The sequence below is a fragment of the Choristoneura fumiferana genome, chromosome 18 (genome assembly GCF_025370935.1).
Source record: "Choristoneura fumiferana chromosome 18, NRCan_CFum_1, whole genome shotgun sequence".
In the NCBI taxonomy this organism is placed as follows: domain Eukaryota; kingdom Metazoa; phylum Arthropoda; class Insecta; order Lepidoptera; family Tortricidae; genus Choristoneura; species Choristoneura fumiferana.
In genome coordinates this window covers 11,083,109-11,096,980 of record NC_133489.1, presented here as the reverse complement: position 1 = coordinate 11,096,980, position 13,872 = coordinate 11,083,109, and the positions used below count along the sequence as shown (strand labels likewise).

The 13,872-nt window shown below is 37.9% G+C and overlaps 1 protein-coding gene across 5 annotated transcripts in view; it reads right to left on the bottom strand.

Moving 5' to 3' along the window:
• The window catches only part of alpha-Catr (alpha-catenin related), an 88,271-nt gene that overhangs the window by 14,078 nt on the left and 60,321 nt on the right, over positions 1–13,872 (bottom strand). For 3 of the 5 annotated variants that reach the window (XM_074101722.1, XM_074101723.1, XM_074101725.1), the window contains exons 3-5: positions 7,526–7,668; positions 6,631–6,861; positions 3,043–3,180 (exon numbers count right to left, since the gene is read on the bottom strand). In XM_074101722.1, the coding sequence (XP_073957823.1) occupies positions 3,043–3,180; positions 6,631–6,861; positions 7,526–7,668 (512 nt within the window). The remainder of the gene's footprint in view (positions 1–3,042; positions 3,181–6,630; positions 6,862–7,525; positions 7,669–13,872) is intronic. The other 2 variants (XM_074101727.1, XM_074101726.1) reach the window with 1 other exon arrangement.

Sequence of the window (13,872 nt, the reverse complement as noted above, 5' to 3'; positions counted from 1 at the left end):
AAGTAGAATAGCATAATATGATTATTATAGTTCTCAATGTCGCTGGAATCATTATTTTTGTAATGGATTGTGTGCCTAATGGTTTCAAGTTATGCACACATTTGCGTTTCCTACGCCCTAAAAATCCAACACCGGCGGCATCCGCAGCGAGCATGGCCGTTAATACTTAGAAGGGGAAACAAATAAAACTGAATTTACTACCCGCAACAAACGTGATGACCATTTCCGTAAACATTTTTCGTGAAAACTTAAAGTTTTTATTTTGATTTAAGCAGCCTGGCGAGAGACTAGCCTTCCCAAGTGTCCACAGAACTAGTAAATACTAAGTCGCCTCGGCCAAGTGTATCAACTCAACGAGGTCAAATGTTCAATATGAAGTACATAGGTACATAACATAAGTATAAAATACCTTAAACTTGACTGACGACAAGTTCCAACTTGGCTGGTAAACACCATTCGTGCGTGCGTCTAGGTAATGTCCAATAATAGTGCACAGCCATTGTACTAAACGCTTGTTGCAGATATTTTGAATGGTCGCTGTCGCTGTCGCTACTGTTTCGTAGATTCGAAACACGTTATTTTACGTTCAGGCTGCCGCCAACCAAACAAATGGTTTCCTGAATTTCCGGAGGCACACCGTTGTTAATAAATTTAGGATAAGTACGCAAAGTATCAGTCGATATTTGAAAATATCATGATTCATGCAACGTTTCGCATACGTTCGTAGCCATTACACAGGATAAAGGCGAAACAAAATTTACATAAAACCTTCGTAAAATATGAAACTTCCTCCTTCAAACGTGACTCGGAGCTACATATGCATGGCGTTAGGAGCATTCCCTCTGGTGCTAGATGTTTATCGTGAATTTTGCCGCCATTCTTAATAGGAAATACGTCGCCGTGGGCTGGGGCAACAGGCCGTTCCTAACCTAATATATACAAATGATTGCTGTTCATAATAAGTAGCTCGTAAATATGAAAATGGTAAAATTAGTGTTTTTGTTAGTAGTCGTAAAGCTGTCAGAGCAAAGCAATTTTTAACCGACTTCAAAAAAGGAGGAGGTTCTATGTTCCAATGTTTGTAAGTATATATTTTTTTATGTATGTTCACCGATTACTCAGTCAATGGTGGACCGATTTTCGAAATTCTTTTTTTATTCGAAAGAATATTCTTCTGAGGTGGTCCCATTGTCACCAAGTCAAGATCTGATGATGGGATCCTAGGGAAATCGAGGGCAAACCTCAAATTTTATAGGCACACCTATGGCTATTTAGTCATTTTTAGCATTAAAATAAGCATTTACATTCAGAAAGTATAATTTGGTAACCTGGACCAGATGAAGAAGACCGTAGTTGACCAATGGAACTCGTCAATGCTAAGTAATGCTCGCTCGTCTATAAACGATCATGATTAATATACCTACCTAGATAAGCGACAAAGAAAAAGCTTTAAGTTAATGATTCTTTCGAACTGATCGGATGCTGAAGCTAGAAGATAGGCAACGGAACTATGTTATAAAACAACGTAACTAAGTCGTGTTTGGGCTTAATGGAATCGTTGTGATATGTACTTTGGCTACGAATTACTAAAAAGTGAGAAATAAAGATTTTTTTTTAACAAAAAAGTAAAACCGACTCCAAATAAAATAAAAACACCAAAAAATAGAACCGACTACAAAACCCTTGAAATGAAAATATTTTTCTAGGCACCTACTAGCTCCAAGTCGGTGACTCAGCACGACCCAGCCAGGAGGGATTCAAACCCATATATAGTATGCAGGTGAGGTAGACGACTAATTGTTCCACTCCTGCTGGCTCGTGCTGAGTCACCGACTTCGAGCTAGTAGGTACCTTGAAAAATATTTGTTGTGTATAAGTTTTGTAGTCGGTTTAATTTTTTGTTATTTTTTTTGGAGTCGGTTTTACTTTTTTGTTAAAAAAATTACGCGTTGAAGTTGATCAGATGTAAAATGAATGGACTCTTCCTTTACACTTATTTATATTAAGGAATACATATCAATGAACATTAGGTACATATCGCTCATATGCGTTGTCGGCACTGATCACTGAGTACAGTCAGCAGCAGAAGTGGATGAGCGGTTACGGTGCTCATAATTATCTAGACACGACACTGCTGCCAAGGCAATACAAGAATGTTTAGATCATTTTGAGCACCACAACCGCTCATCTACTTCTGCTGCTGACTGTACGATCTTCATTTAGGTCAGTCTCACATACTAGGTACCAAATCTAATCGAAGTTTTTCGATAAATAAGTGTGCTCCAAGGACCATATTTTATGCTTATTTATTTGGTGCTTGGTGTGCACTAAGCATAAATGCGTTTTTTTAATCCATTTTTATTCAGCAGAATGAAAATAGTACCTAATCTTCGTAGCAATTCACAGAGCTTTCGAGATTTAAATGGAGCTATTATGGAGACACTTTTTTCCTGAGCGCGACAGCCGTAGTCAGGAGACAAAAAAGATACCTACGTCTCGGTTCAATGTTTCAAAGCTATTGTCGCTGTTTTATGTTCGAATATAACGTATTAGAGCTATTCAGGTGTACATAATATAATTTGTGTTTAACAGATATTATTTTGAAGAAGCTAAGTATCAAAAACACGTCAGTGTGTGCCATGTTAAACGGTAGAGGGTATATTTACACGAATCGTTTCAGATGCTATCTCACACCTCTTCTTATTTTATTAACTAAACGAAGTTCTTTAAGTGCATCTATATTACACAATTCACATCCCAAAAATCCACGCATGGTATTTTCTAACGTCCTATTATCGTGTGCGTCCATTCTGCCCTGCTTTATGAAAAAGACGACATTTTAACTGATAATTCAATTCAGATTTTTCATTATCTTGCCCATGTCTAAAGAGTTGCCAAAATACAAAAGGAAAGTTTTACCCAAACATTTAAAATAGAGATGCTATGTATATTGGGTTACTATTCGGTATACGTGGCATCTCTATTTTAAATTACTTTAAACTATATTAGCTGAATACCAATTAGTATCCATTGCGCACCAACCTCCTGCGTGTGATCCTCGTGTCCGGGCAGGCCGTCGCGCACGACGTAATGGATGAGGTCCATGGCACGCCGCATTTGACAGAACACCGTATCTCGGTTCTCCCGCGCTGACGCACTCCCCGGGTGTCTTAGGCACGTCTGGGAATAGAAAGTTGTAGTACTACGCTTTAATCGCTGTTTGAATAATTAAATTGTAAGAATACAGTCAGACAGAACACATTAGTTAGATAAGAGGTTGTGTCTCAAGATAAACACACCCTCTCATTGCCTTAGTTATGTCTACATATGTAGATCATTGTGGGCTACACGACCGGTCATTTCTGCTGCTGATTGTACAATCCCTAACAACAGTTATTTACACAACAGAACTCTACATAGAGGATTCTTTATTTTTGCTCGTCTAAAATATAAATATAACGAGTATACACTACATTGCGAGTAAGTTCGTGATAATCCTAGATACGTCTAGCTCCGTGACTCATTCCTATCCCAGACTGAATGGCGGCAGTCCGTGACCACAAATACAAACGGTGGAAACTTCTAAAGACGAGTATGAAGATATATCAGCTCATTCTCAGCCTCATCATATTGCTATAGTTTTGTCTGTCTATTCTGTGTTTAAATAGTTTTTGTAGGTGAAACAATATCATAAGTTGGTACTTATTAATAAAAATAATAATAATAATAAAGCAAAGCTTGTACTATGGATACTAGGCAACGGATAAACATACTTATATAGATAAATACATACTTAAATACATATTAAACATCCAAGACCCGAGAACAAACATTCGTATTATTCACACAAATATCTGCCCCGGCCGGGAATCGAACCCGGGACCGCAAGCTTCGTAGTCAGGTTCTCTAACCACTTGACCGGTCCGGTCGTCAAAACGAAAATTAGAAAACTGATATCTATAATATGCCTAAGATGTATGTATATCGCCATATTTGTAACGTAATTCCGATAGATTAATAACTACGGTAGGTTACCGTTACTAAAATCTGTCTTGCTCGATGAAAATGAACGCGAAAATGGACTTAGAAACAAATGAGGGACGATAACATTGTTTTTCTTTTTCTTTGGTTAATTCGAGACGATTTCGCTAAGCACACGTCAGTAATTTATTGATTGGCGAAATAGCTTCTGATCTAATCTAGAGGCACGCCGTTCTGCCTGGGCTGTGCCGTGACATGGAATAATTTGCAGAGTTATATCCAAGTCTGCGATCTCTGGGCTCTTTTACGATCAGCCTTAACGTCATTACGACTGAGCAGTCAACTGGGCGCAGCCATTGAATTTATCGTCTAAAGTTTTAAAACTTGAAATTAAAATTGAAGATGGAGACGTTTGTTTACCGACTCTCTTGTTTTTCAAAGAAATTGTTTTGAAACAAAATACGAGGGTTTCTCGGCAGGCTAAGAATCTTTAGATGGCGTTAGTATCGAGAAGTCTGTTGAACGTTACTGTCTTGCTTGTAATGAGCTTTAACCAACCTTATAGGTACCCAAACGTGGTATAAATGTTAAAGTTTTCAAATTTACCTCACGATACTATCGCCAACTAGCCTGTCACAGAAACCCGTATTTAGTGCGTGTAACTTTAAATGAACGTGTGAATTTAGACCTACAATAGATGCTCCAAAGAAACAACACCAGCGTTCTACATTTGAAAAGAACTGTAAAGAACGTACGACTGCCAGCAAAACATGTGATATGAAAGGGAGGGGGGCATAGGGCGCACGACACGCCCGCCGGAAACGTTGACAGATTGCAGGCACAGATCGCATGACCGGCCATCTCCAGCGCACTCCACCAGGCCACAGAAGCCAACCGTATTTGAAAAATATGAGCCTCTAAGATATATGGGCTGCGCTATTTTCGGTACCGTGTGAATAAGTTTGGTTCTAGAGGCTTTACGGAAGTCATACTTACGTTACATAATACGTTATAAAATAATACTTAATTATCAATTTTGTATTCTATTTCTCAATGCTTCTTTTCAAATGTGTCTTTCATGACTGCCTCGTTCACTTCAGATGGGGAAAACTAGAAAAAACATTTGAGAGACACTCAATGCGTTTTTGAATTCTGCTTCCTCTGGTGTAGCTAGGTCATTAACTTATCTCGGCCTATATGACCCACTACAGGGCACAGGACTAGGTACTGTAGGAACTAGGCTGTATACCGCTGGCAGGTGGTAAAACTGACCACCTGGCAGGTTAGATTGACGTTGTTATGTATAAGGATAGGATTTTTATATTGTATGTTTATAGAATTTGACTTTAAAAAGGATTGACAGCGTTATACATGCCGGAGGGCAGATTGCTCTCGATAGCCTAAGCGGCTGGAACCATTTTATGTAAATTATTTATAAGTGCTACCAAGTTCTAAAATAAAATATAAATGATTAAAGAAATATATTGTTTATTTCATAACAGTTTAAAGTCACGCGCGTAGATCCCCTGTACCTATAGAAGCTCTTACCAAGTTACAGTCCCCACAGAACTCTCAAAATCGGCCCAGATGCCCAGGGCCCGGCCCCAAAAGCGGGCCCAGTGCAGATGAACTTCACAAACACCATTGAATTTCTTCGCAAGCGTGTGCAGGTTTCCTTACGATGTTTGAGGTCTAACCACTAGGGCACCACGGCTTTTACCTTTTACCCGACTGCCCGAAGAAGAGTTATAATGTAGGTACCGAATTGAATTTACTGAAAGCTTGTTTTTTCTTGACTCATGAATAATAAAATAACGATTTAAACAAAATATAATTATATATATGGGAATTTAAGTGCACGCACGTCCAGTTTTTTAGAAAGCTTCTTATATATTACTTAACTTAGGTACCTCTACAATGCCTCGGAGCTGGCGAATGCTTCGCAGCATTTAAACTTATTCCGTTTCTTAAATTCAACTGCTATGAAAGTGCCATTATGGCGGCCTAGGCTAAGTCTCGCCACTTAAGCGTAACGACGTCTCGTATAAATACGCCAGTGGCCACAGCCGCTTTCTGGTTAGGACTCAACAAACTTGAGGTTTTACTTACGACTGTTTGATAATTTCAAAAAATACCTACATTAATGCTAAAAAGTTTCCACAAAAATTTCTTACACGCGATGCGGTTGAGTCTAACTTGATTATCTGTTTTCGTTTAAAATACAAGCCTATAATTTGCAGAAGTTTCTTTTATCGTATTCCAATAAATCTCCGACGGACAACAAGGTGTGGTCACGAAGCCACTTTGGCGCGGGCACACCTAAATAATTGATGGGACGAATGGCGCCAGACCGACAGGGCTAATTTACAGTACCCGAGGGACACTGGCCACTAGAGTTGAAATTTATCGCATTCCATCTCTCTAAATCCTTCATCGCTGCGCTACGTTTCTTCTGTGGTCATAGCTTAATTAAACGGAAGGGAAAAGTACCTACTAATGGCAGTTATCTTCCTGCCGCAGTAGTTGATTGCGGCAATAAGCGTCCAGTTCGACCTCTACACGTGAGGATACCTATACATAAATCTTGCTGGCATTATCTCTTGGATCTTTATTTACGTTAGTTATAACTGTAGGTGTAGTCTTTCTTACCTTGGATGAGGTAAGTAGCATAAGAGTAGAACGCTCTAGAACGTTCCTCGCGGCTGCGACCTGTGCTCTTCGCCGCTCGTCCCTCAGGTCGGCTCTCCTCTCCGCAGTCAGTCTCGCCAGTTCCACCATTCCGCCGCCGAACTCCGTGAACGCTCTCACAAACTCCGCGAAGTTGGACACTGACTCCAAGCGGTCCAGCGAGCGGGCCACCTGCCGATATTGATGCAATATCTTAGGCAACGGCATGTCAAATGCCTGCTGATGTTCATATGATCTTAGGATAAATCTTAACTAATAATTAAAGTGCATTAACAGTATTGCCTGGTGTTTCGTTTGCGAGTATCATACGATTAGTTTCGTTTGAAACTTAATAATATATATATATGTATAATAGAATATGGTGGTATTTTTTATATCTTTCACCTGGCAGTTACGGCATTAGACTACAAAGTCCTTTTCACAATGAGTATATGGTGGAGCCGATAGAATTTGACTTGAGTGTTTGAAATGATCAATAAACTCTAGTTCGTCGAGTCAAGCTGGTGATGTTGGGACATAGAGGAATTAACCAACGTAGTAGTAGTATGGACTATTCAATTTTGTTTAGGCATATTCAAGTTTTTCCTGATTTGTAGGTACCTATAAAAAAGTGTCTTTAATTTATCATGTCACGCAAAGAATTAACATCTCTACATTTAATAAAATAAAATAAAATAAATACTTATAGGTTATGAATTTATTATTATTAATTTTAACATTCCACTTGACCTTGGCCGGCGGACCATGATTTTTTTCAGAAAAACAAACACTAGCGCTGTCTACCCTCATGGCAGCACTAGCGCTGCCTACCCACATTGTACGCCCCAGTGCGTGTAGTGAAGGTTTTGATAGTCACCTTGTCCTTGGCTAGCAGCAGCTGCCGCACCACCACCATATCGGCCAGCAGCAGCACCCGCGTGACTGCGGCCAGCAGCGCGCGCGCCGCCGACACCATGCCCGCGCCGTCCGCGCCCGCGCACACCCGCTCGATTGCGCGACCTGCGCCAAACAATAATAAGTAACAATATTATTTGTATGAGGTGTGGCTCGAACTCGAAAGATATAACATCTGGTATAATGCTACATTTATTATTTTTATTTATAACAATAAGCAATAAAACACAATACATTAAACATTTAAAAATATGACTATGTACAAAAAATATATAACCTAACCTAACCTATAAATAAAAAATCCCGCCTAGGTCACATTTATTTACTTGTGTTATTTATGTATAGTAGGTAGGTATGTAAATGTGTATATTTATTTATTTTTCATCACACTTGCTCGTCAATGACGTTATTCCATGCCTGTATACTAAAAATCCGGCTAAGAGCTTGTCGGACATATAGGGATATAGGGTTCCGTAGCCATTAAGATAAAATTAAGTAACATTTTTCTTAGGATTTTATACTTTGTACGGAATGTTCCAAGTTTAGATATATTTTATACCTTAGGCTGCTATTTACTCTTAAACTACTAATAATTCTCAAGAAAACTAAACCGTTATAGTTTTCCTTGTAAGTTTGATATACTTACTACCATCCTGATTTTTTTCAATATTTTCTACCCACCGGTTTAGATTTTAGAAGGGGGGGGACGCCCTATTTTAATGAAAATTTGCAATTTAAAGTTTAATATTTTGCAAACAAATCACTGAATCGAAAAATTGTCTTAGCAACCCCCTAATTGTTTTAAAAGACCTATCCAACGATACCCCACACTACAAGATTGGATAAGAAAAAAAATCACCCCCACTTTACGTCTATGGGAGGTACTCTAAAAAAAATATTTTTGAATTTTTTAATATACCATTTTGTCGGCACAGCTTACATATATACTCGTGCAAAATTACAGCTTTCTAGCATTGATAGTCCCTGAGTAAAGCCGCGGACGGACAGACAAACACACAGACATGGCGAAACTATAAGGGTTCCGTTTTTGCCATTTTGACTACGGAACCCTAAAAACAATGGCCTCATTTGTTCCCGCGGGAATTATGGATTTATGTATAGTTTTCCTCCCCAAGGGAGTTATATGGACTCCAGCAGTGGTGTAGGGGTTATAGCACGCAGCACGGAATGCTGAGGGCCTGGGTTCGATTCCCATTGCTGGTCTCTTTTTCTGGTTTTTCTGTGCATCCATGTCTCACTTTGTATTTTCGTTATATCAAATTGTTTTGCAATAATTTTAGTAAATATTTTTTTAGCATGTTGGAATAATCTGGCCGTAAGACCATTCGAATTCTAAACAAAACACTGTTCTTAGTATTATCTATGGTAGACGACTCGAAAAAAGTGACAATCAGGGAGGGCTACCACGAAATTCGAAATCGAAGTTCATATCGTTTTCCTGACGCTAATATTATTTAATACGAGAGTGAGAGGAACGGTACGATACGAAATTCAATTTTCGAGTTTTGTAGTAGTCTTCTAATAGACTCTCGTTAGTAATCCCCTTCTTACGCCCCTTGATGCACAATGTACTATTATATTTAGTTATAGATAAATAATGTTTTATAAATGTATCTACCTACTAGCTTTAATGAACACTTAAGGTATTTTTAGTTAGCGTGGCACAAAAGTCCAATTGTTATCTCAATATTAAAAATGACTAGGTAGGTATGCATGATGAATGTATTATATATTGTATATATTTAGGTTTACATACACATTTATATTTTTATTCAAATGTTTTGCTTTATTTGTCGATCCTTGTTTTTTTGATTGCTCTTCTCTACTCTACCACTCAAAGGTTGACTGGTAGAGATCCCTTCAGGGATAAGTTTGCCTTTGTACTTAACACTTTTTTGTAAACTGTTTTTCCATTCTGTACAAACAAACATTTAGTATAAATCGATTTACTCAAGAAGTAAGCTCGATTGCTTTACAAAATAAACTAACCCAAGAAATAGCTCGAAGAACAGATAACCGTTTGGGGAGAAAGGTCGTCGAGTGGTGGTCTGACGAAATCGCGAGAGTTGCGAGTAAAAAGGGCGGTGCATGCAACTGGCGAGTTGTCGTTCATTGTGGAATTCCGAGGAGGAGGCCTTTGTTCAACAGTGGACGTCTTCCGCCACCTTTTTTCCGAACTTACCCAGTAAATCTTATTGTCATCTTTATCTTTAATATATAAAATTCTCGTGTCACGGTGTTTGTAACCAAAGTCGTCCGAAACGCCTTGACCAATTTTTTTTTTATATATTCGGTAATAGGTCTGAGCACGCAACAGAAAAAAAATCTGTTCCATGGGTCTGAGAATAGGACGTAAACTATTTTCACACTTCTACGCGGACGGAGTCGCGGGCAACAGCTAGTATCAAATAGAATTATATTGGCGTGTCAATTTAAAGGCTTCTACTGTCGTTTTCGTTGTTGTCGTTGTCGTCGTGAGAGTAGCGGGAAACCGGTGGATGCAAGTGGCGAGTTGTCGTTCATTGTGGCGTTCTAAGGGGGAGGCCTTTGTCCAGCAGTGGACGTCTTCGGGCTGATGGTGATGATGATGATGATGATGACTGTCGTTTTAACGTCGATTTCATTTCTAAGAACATATCAGATCGAGCATGAGTCAAATCCTTTATTTCATTACAAATTTTGACATACTTAGAGATTTCCTTTGTGCATTAAAACGACGATAACCGTTTGATTTCGTTTAGTGACGTTTGGCACCTACGATTACTCCTTTAGGTTTTCAGAGGTTAAAATATATATTGCGACTATATTTTTCGACTACACTAAATCACACAGACCCTGTCGCTTGTATCTGACTGAGTAAATTACTGATGAGATGACTTACGAAATTCGACAATCATGGGAGCACACGACTCTTATAATTTATTTAGGTGTTTCTCGTGAAGTAAAGGTACTTATGTCTGATGAATTCTCGTTATCCAATGGTGTAGCACGCTGTAATGAGAAACGGGCGAGTTAACGAGTTTTGTAAAATATTGATTGTCGCTTGTTTGAAAACATTGCATATCAGATATTATTTATTAATGGTGTAAATTTTGTGATGCCAGTTAATTTAAATTAACGATGTAATTAATGTGGCATGTCCGTTTAGTTTACTTTAGGGAATATAATTAGGAATACTATACACTACAGTACAACAACTCATTATTGTACATCGTATAACAGAGTCATGGGTAGCAAAATGTATACGGTAAGCTATGGGTGGCCATAGCTCTACAGAGCGATCTCTTTGAGGCAACTAATAAAAATATATTTAAGCAGGTGGTACAATTATCAACACATGGGGGCATTTATGAAATAAACAATTAAATAAGTATACTAAATATTATTATTAAAAATATATAGTCAGAAATTGAACGTGATATGATGATGAAATTAAACCCGAGGCCGTGTTGCCTAACGTTTACTAACGCTCGCGATCACAATTAAATGACAGATTTCACATAATAAATCTGTCATTTGATCGCGATCGCAAGCGTTAGAAACGTTAGGTACCTTCGTTCTTAAGAAAATAATCTTGACAGTACTTCTAGTACCTACTCACAGACGGAAAAGAAAGTGATACTATTAGGTTTTTTTTTCGTTTCGGGGTAACGACTATAATAATGAATTTCCTCCGCCTATCATCTAAATACTCTAAGTAAAAAAACTCGAAACTGGAACTTTGCACAACCCTTATCAAGCAGTTCAAAATGAGTATCATTTGTAATTCAATCACGTAGAAATCTGGAGAAAACCGGACGTTTCATGGGTTATCAGACGAGTACGTGTGGCCAACGGTAGAGGTAGCGAAGCCCCGGGGCCCACCGGCGATCCGTTGAGCGCCGGATGAGACTGAAGGGCTCATTCCATAAGGCTACAAGTTACAATTTAAGTTAGTTTAAGTGCCGTACAGGTACTTAAGTATGTATTACTGAATTAGATACTTATCCTGAAGACTCTGAATATCTCCTGGTTAATTAAAACATATCGGTAAAGTGTTTTTGGTTTTGCCGTGCTGTCAAGTCTAATTTCTACACTTTTGCTCGTTATATCAGTATCTTATTTTATTATATACTAGTATTTTGTGCTTGTGAAAATTCTAAAAAAATAGATATAAAAGAGCTCGTTGCGGCTTATTTGCTAAGTAAAGTTTATATTTGATTTTTGGTTTTAATAATTCCACACAAAATAAACCAATTTGTTACTTTGCAGTGTTGATACACGCACACACGCTGATCGTGATTAGGTACATATTGCAAATAACGTATTTATAAAAAGTATTTACCCATTTGTCTCTTTGATACAGTTTTTAGCACGATTCAGCTTGCATTTCTCGTTTTATGATCCGTCGAGGCCAGAGGTTGAGTTACTTTACTGATAAATAGTATTTTTCAATATCGGAAAACTATAACTCCCACAACTACGTACTACGAGCGTTCATTGTGCGGAATCGCAGTAAAATGTCACACTCGATATTGCAATTTCCCAACCATATAAGTCAATTAAGTAAGCCAGTTAAAAAAAAATGCAGTCATTTGATAAGCTCACTAGGTGTGTTTCAAAATCGTCGTGATTCAAACAGATGCAGTAACGCAATGATATTTCATAGTATAGATATGTTACGTTGCTGTAGTTTGGCTAATGATAGCTGAACTCAGCTATTATTTGAGTGGCAGCATTATTGTCATGTCATGGGCAATCAGACCAAAGAGTATAAGAAATCAGACACTTGAGCTTGTATTAGGTACTATTATCTATTGTGACTTGTTGAGTTTAGACCTTCTTGTGTTAAAATAGAGTTTTTTGGAAATTTACTGCTGAAACTGGCCGAAACAATCAAAAGTGGTGTACCACAGATTATTTTAACCATGATAAGCAAATTCAAACAAAAACAAGCAGAGAGGGAAGCCTTGTTCAAACAAAAAAAAAAGAGTGTTTAGATGCGGTGACCGAATTTGTAGGTTAGTAGGCATGGCAAAATATTTTGATACCTACTATATCCCTTTTGTATATACATTTGAATTAAGTGATTTAGGTACATAAAGTCACAATTTCGAGCAGAAATATTCATGTAAATTTTTCACAAAAGTATATTAGGTAAATCACTTTGGAAGTTACCTAATACTATCTATAGCTTCCGAATTTATTTCGACTTAATAAAATAACTGCTTAAAAATAATAAACACGGTATAAGGCACCGCACTAGAAGGACCTGACCTCATTAAAAGGAAATCTATAAAAAAGTTGTGAGTTGTTAATTTTAACACTGACGGGGTACTAACGTTCCACATTAACTACTCCAGACCTTTAACATCACGGTTCAAACCATCTCTGTATTAATGGAGAATGCTCAAAGTAAGGTCCACGCTTTGTGTCAATAGTAATAATATTATTATTCAAATTAATGCCACTATCTGTGCCATAGCACAATATCTGTATCATATCGTAATATGATTCACCCGGCCATATTGATACCTACGTTGTCGCATCTGATTTTTAATCTATGTTGCCGTCTTAGCATTTGTATTTTTTACAAAAAACTTAGAAATTAAGTAACTAAAAATACGTAAGATTGGTTTTTTGGAATCTTTTTGTATTTTTAACAAACAAAAAACAAAAAATAAACTCAAAAAAATTTGGAATTGAAATAAAAAATACCAAAAGATTCCAAAAAACCAATCTTAATTTGATTGCTTAATAACGATATCTCTTGTCCGGGTGAGCGGTTAGTTCCGATGGAGTGCCGAAAAGTTTCTCGATGAGGGCTACGGCATAGATGTCGCTAGTGTCGCTGCTTAAGTGGCTAAATAAGAAACAACACAAGCTGAGATATGAGGTGCATAGGAGAAATTCGTGTCTGTATCGTTGTCCAGCGGTGGTGTAGCGGTATAGCACACGGCACGGAATGCCGAGGACCTGGGTTCGATTCCCAGCGCTGGTCTTATTTTTCTGGTTTTTCTGTGCATCTATATTTCAGTTTGTATTTTCGATATTTTCGATAAAAATATGTACCTAGTATAAAACAAATATTACATGTGATATGTGATCTCTTGAGCTTTATTCACTTTAGCACCATAATTTGTGCACTTTCGAAACACACACGACGGCATTTTACATTGATTTGTTCAACTGTCACATTGACTGTCACGGACTACTCGCACCGTGGCTTGTTTGAGGTAAACTGATTGCGAAAAGAGACAATTGGGTCCTTTATGAATCTTCAATTCGGGGGCGGTAGTAAGTAGCATA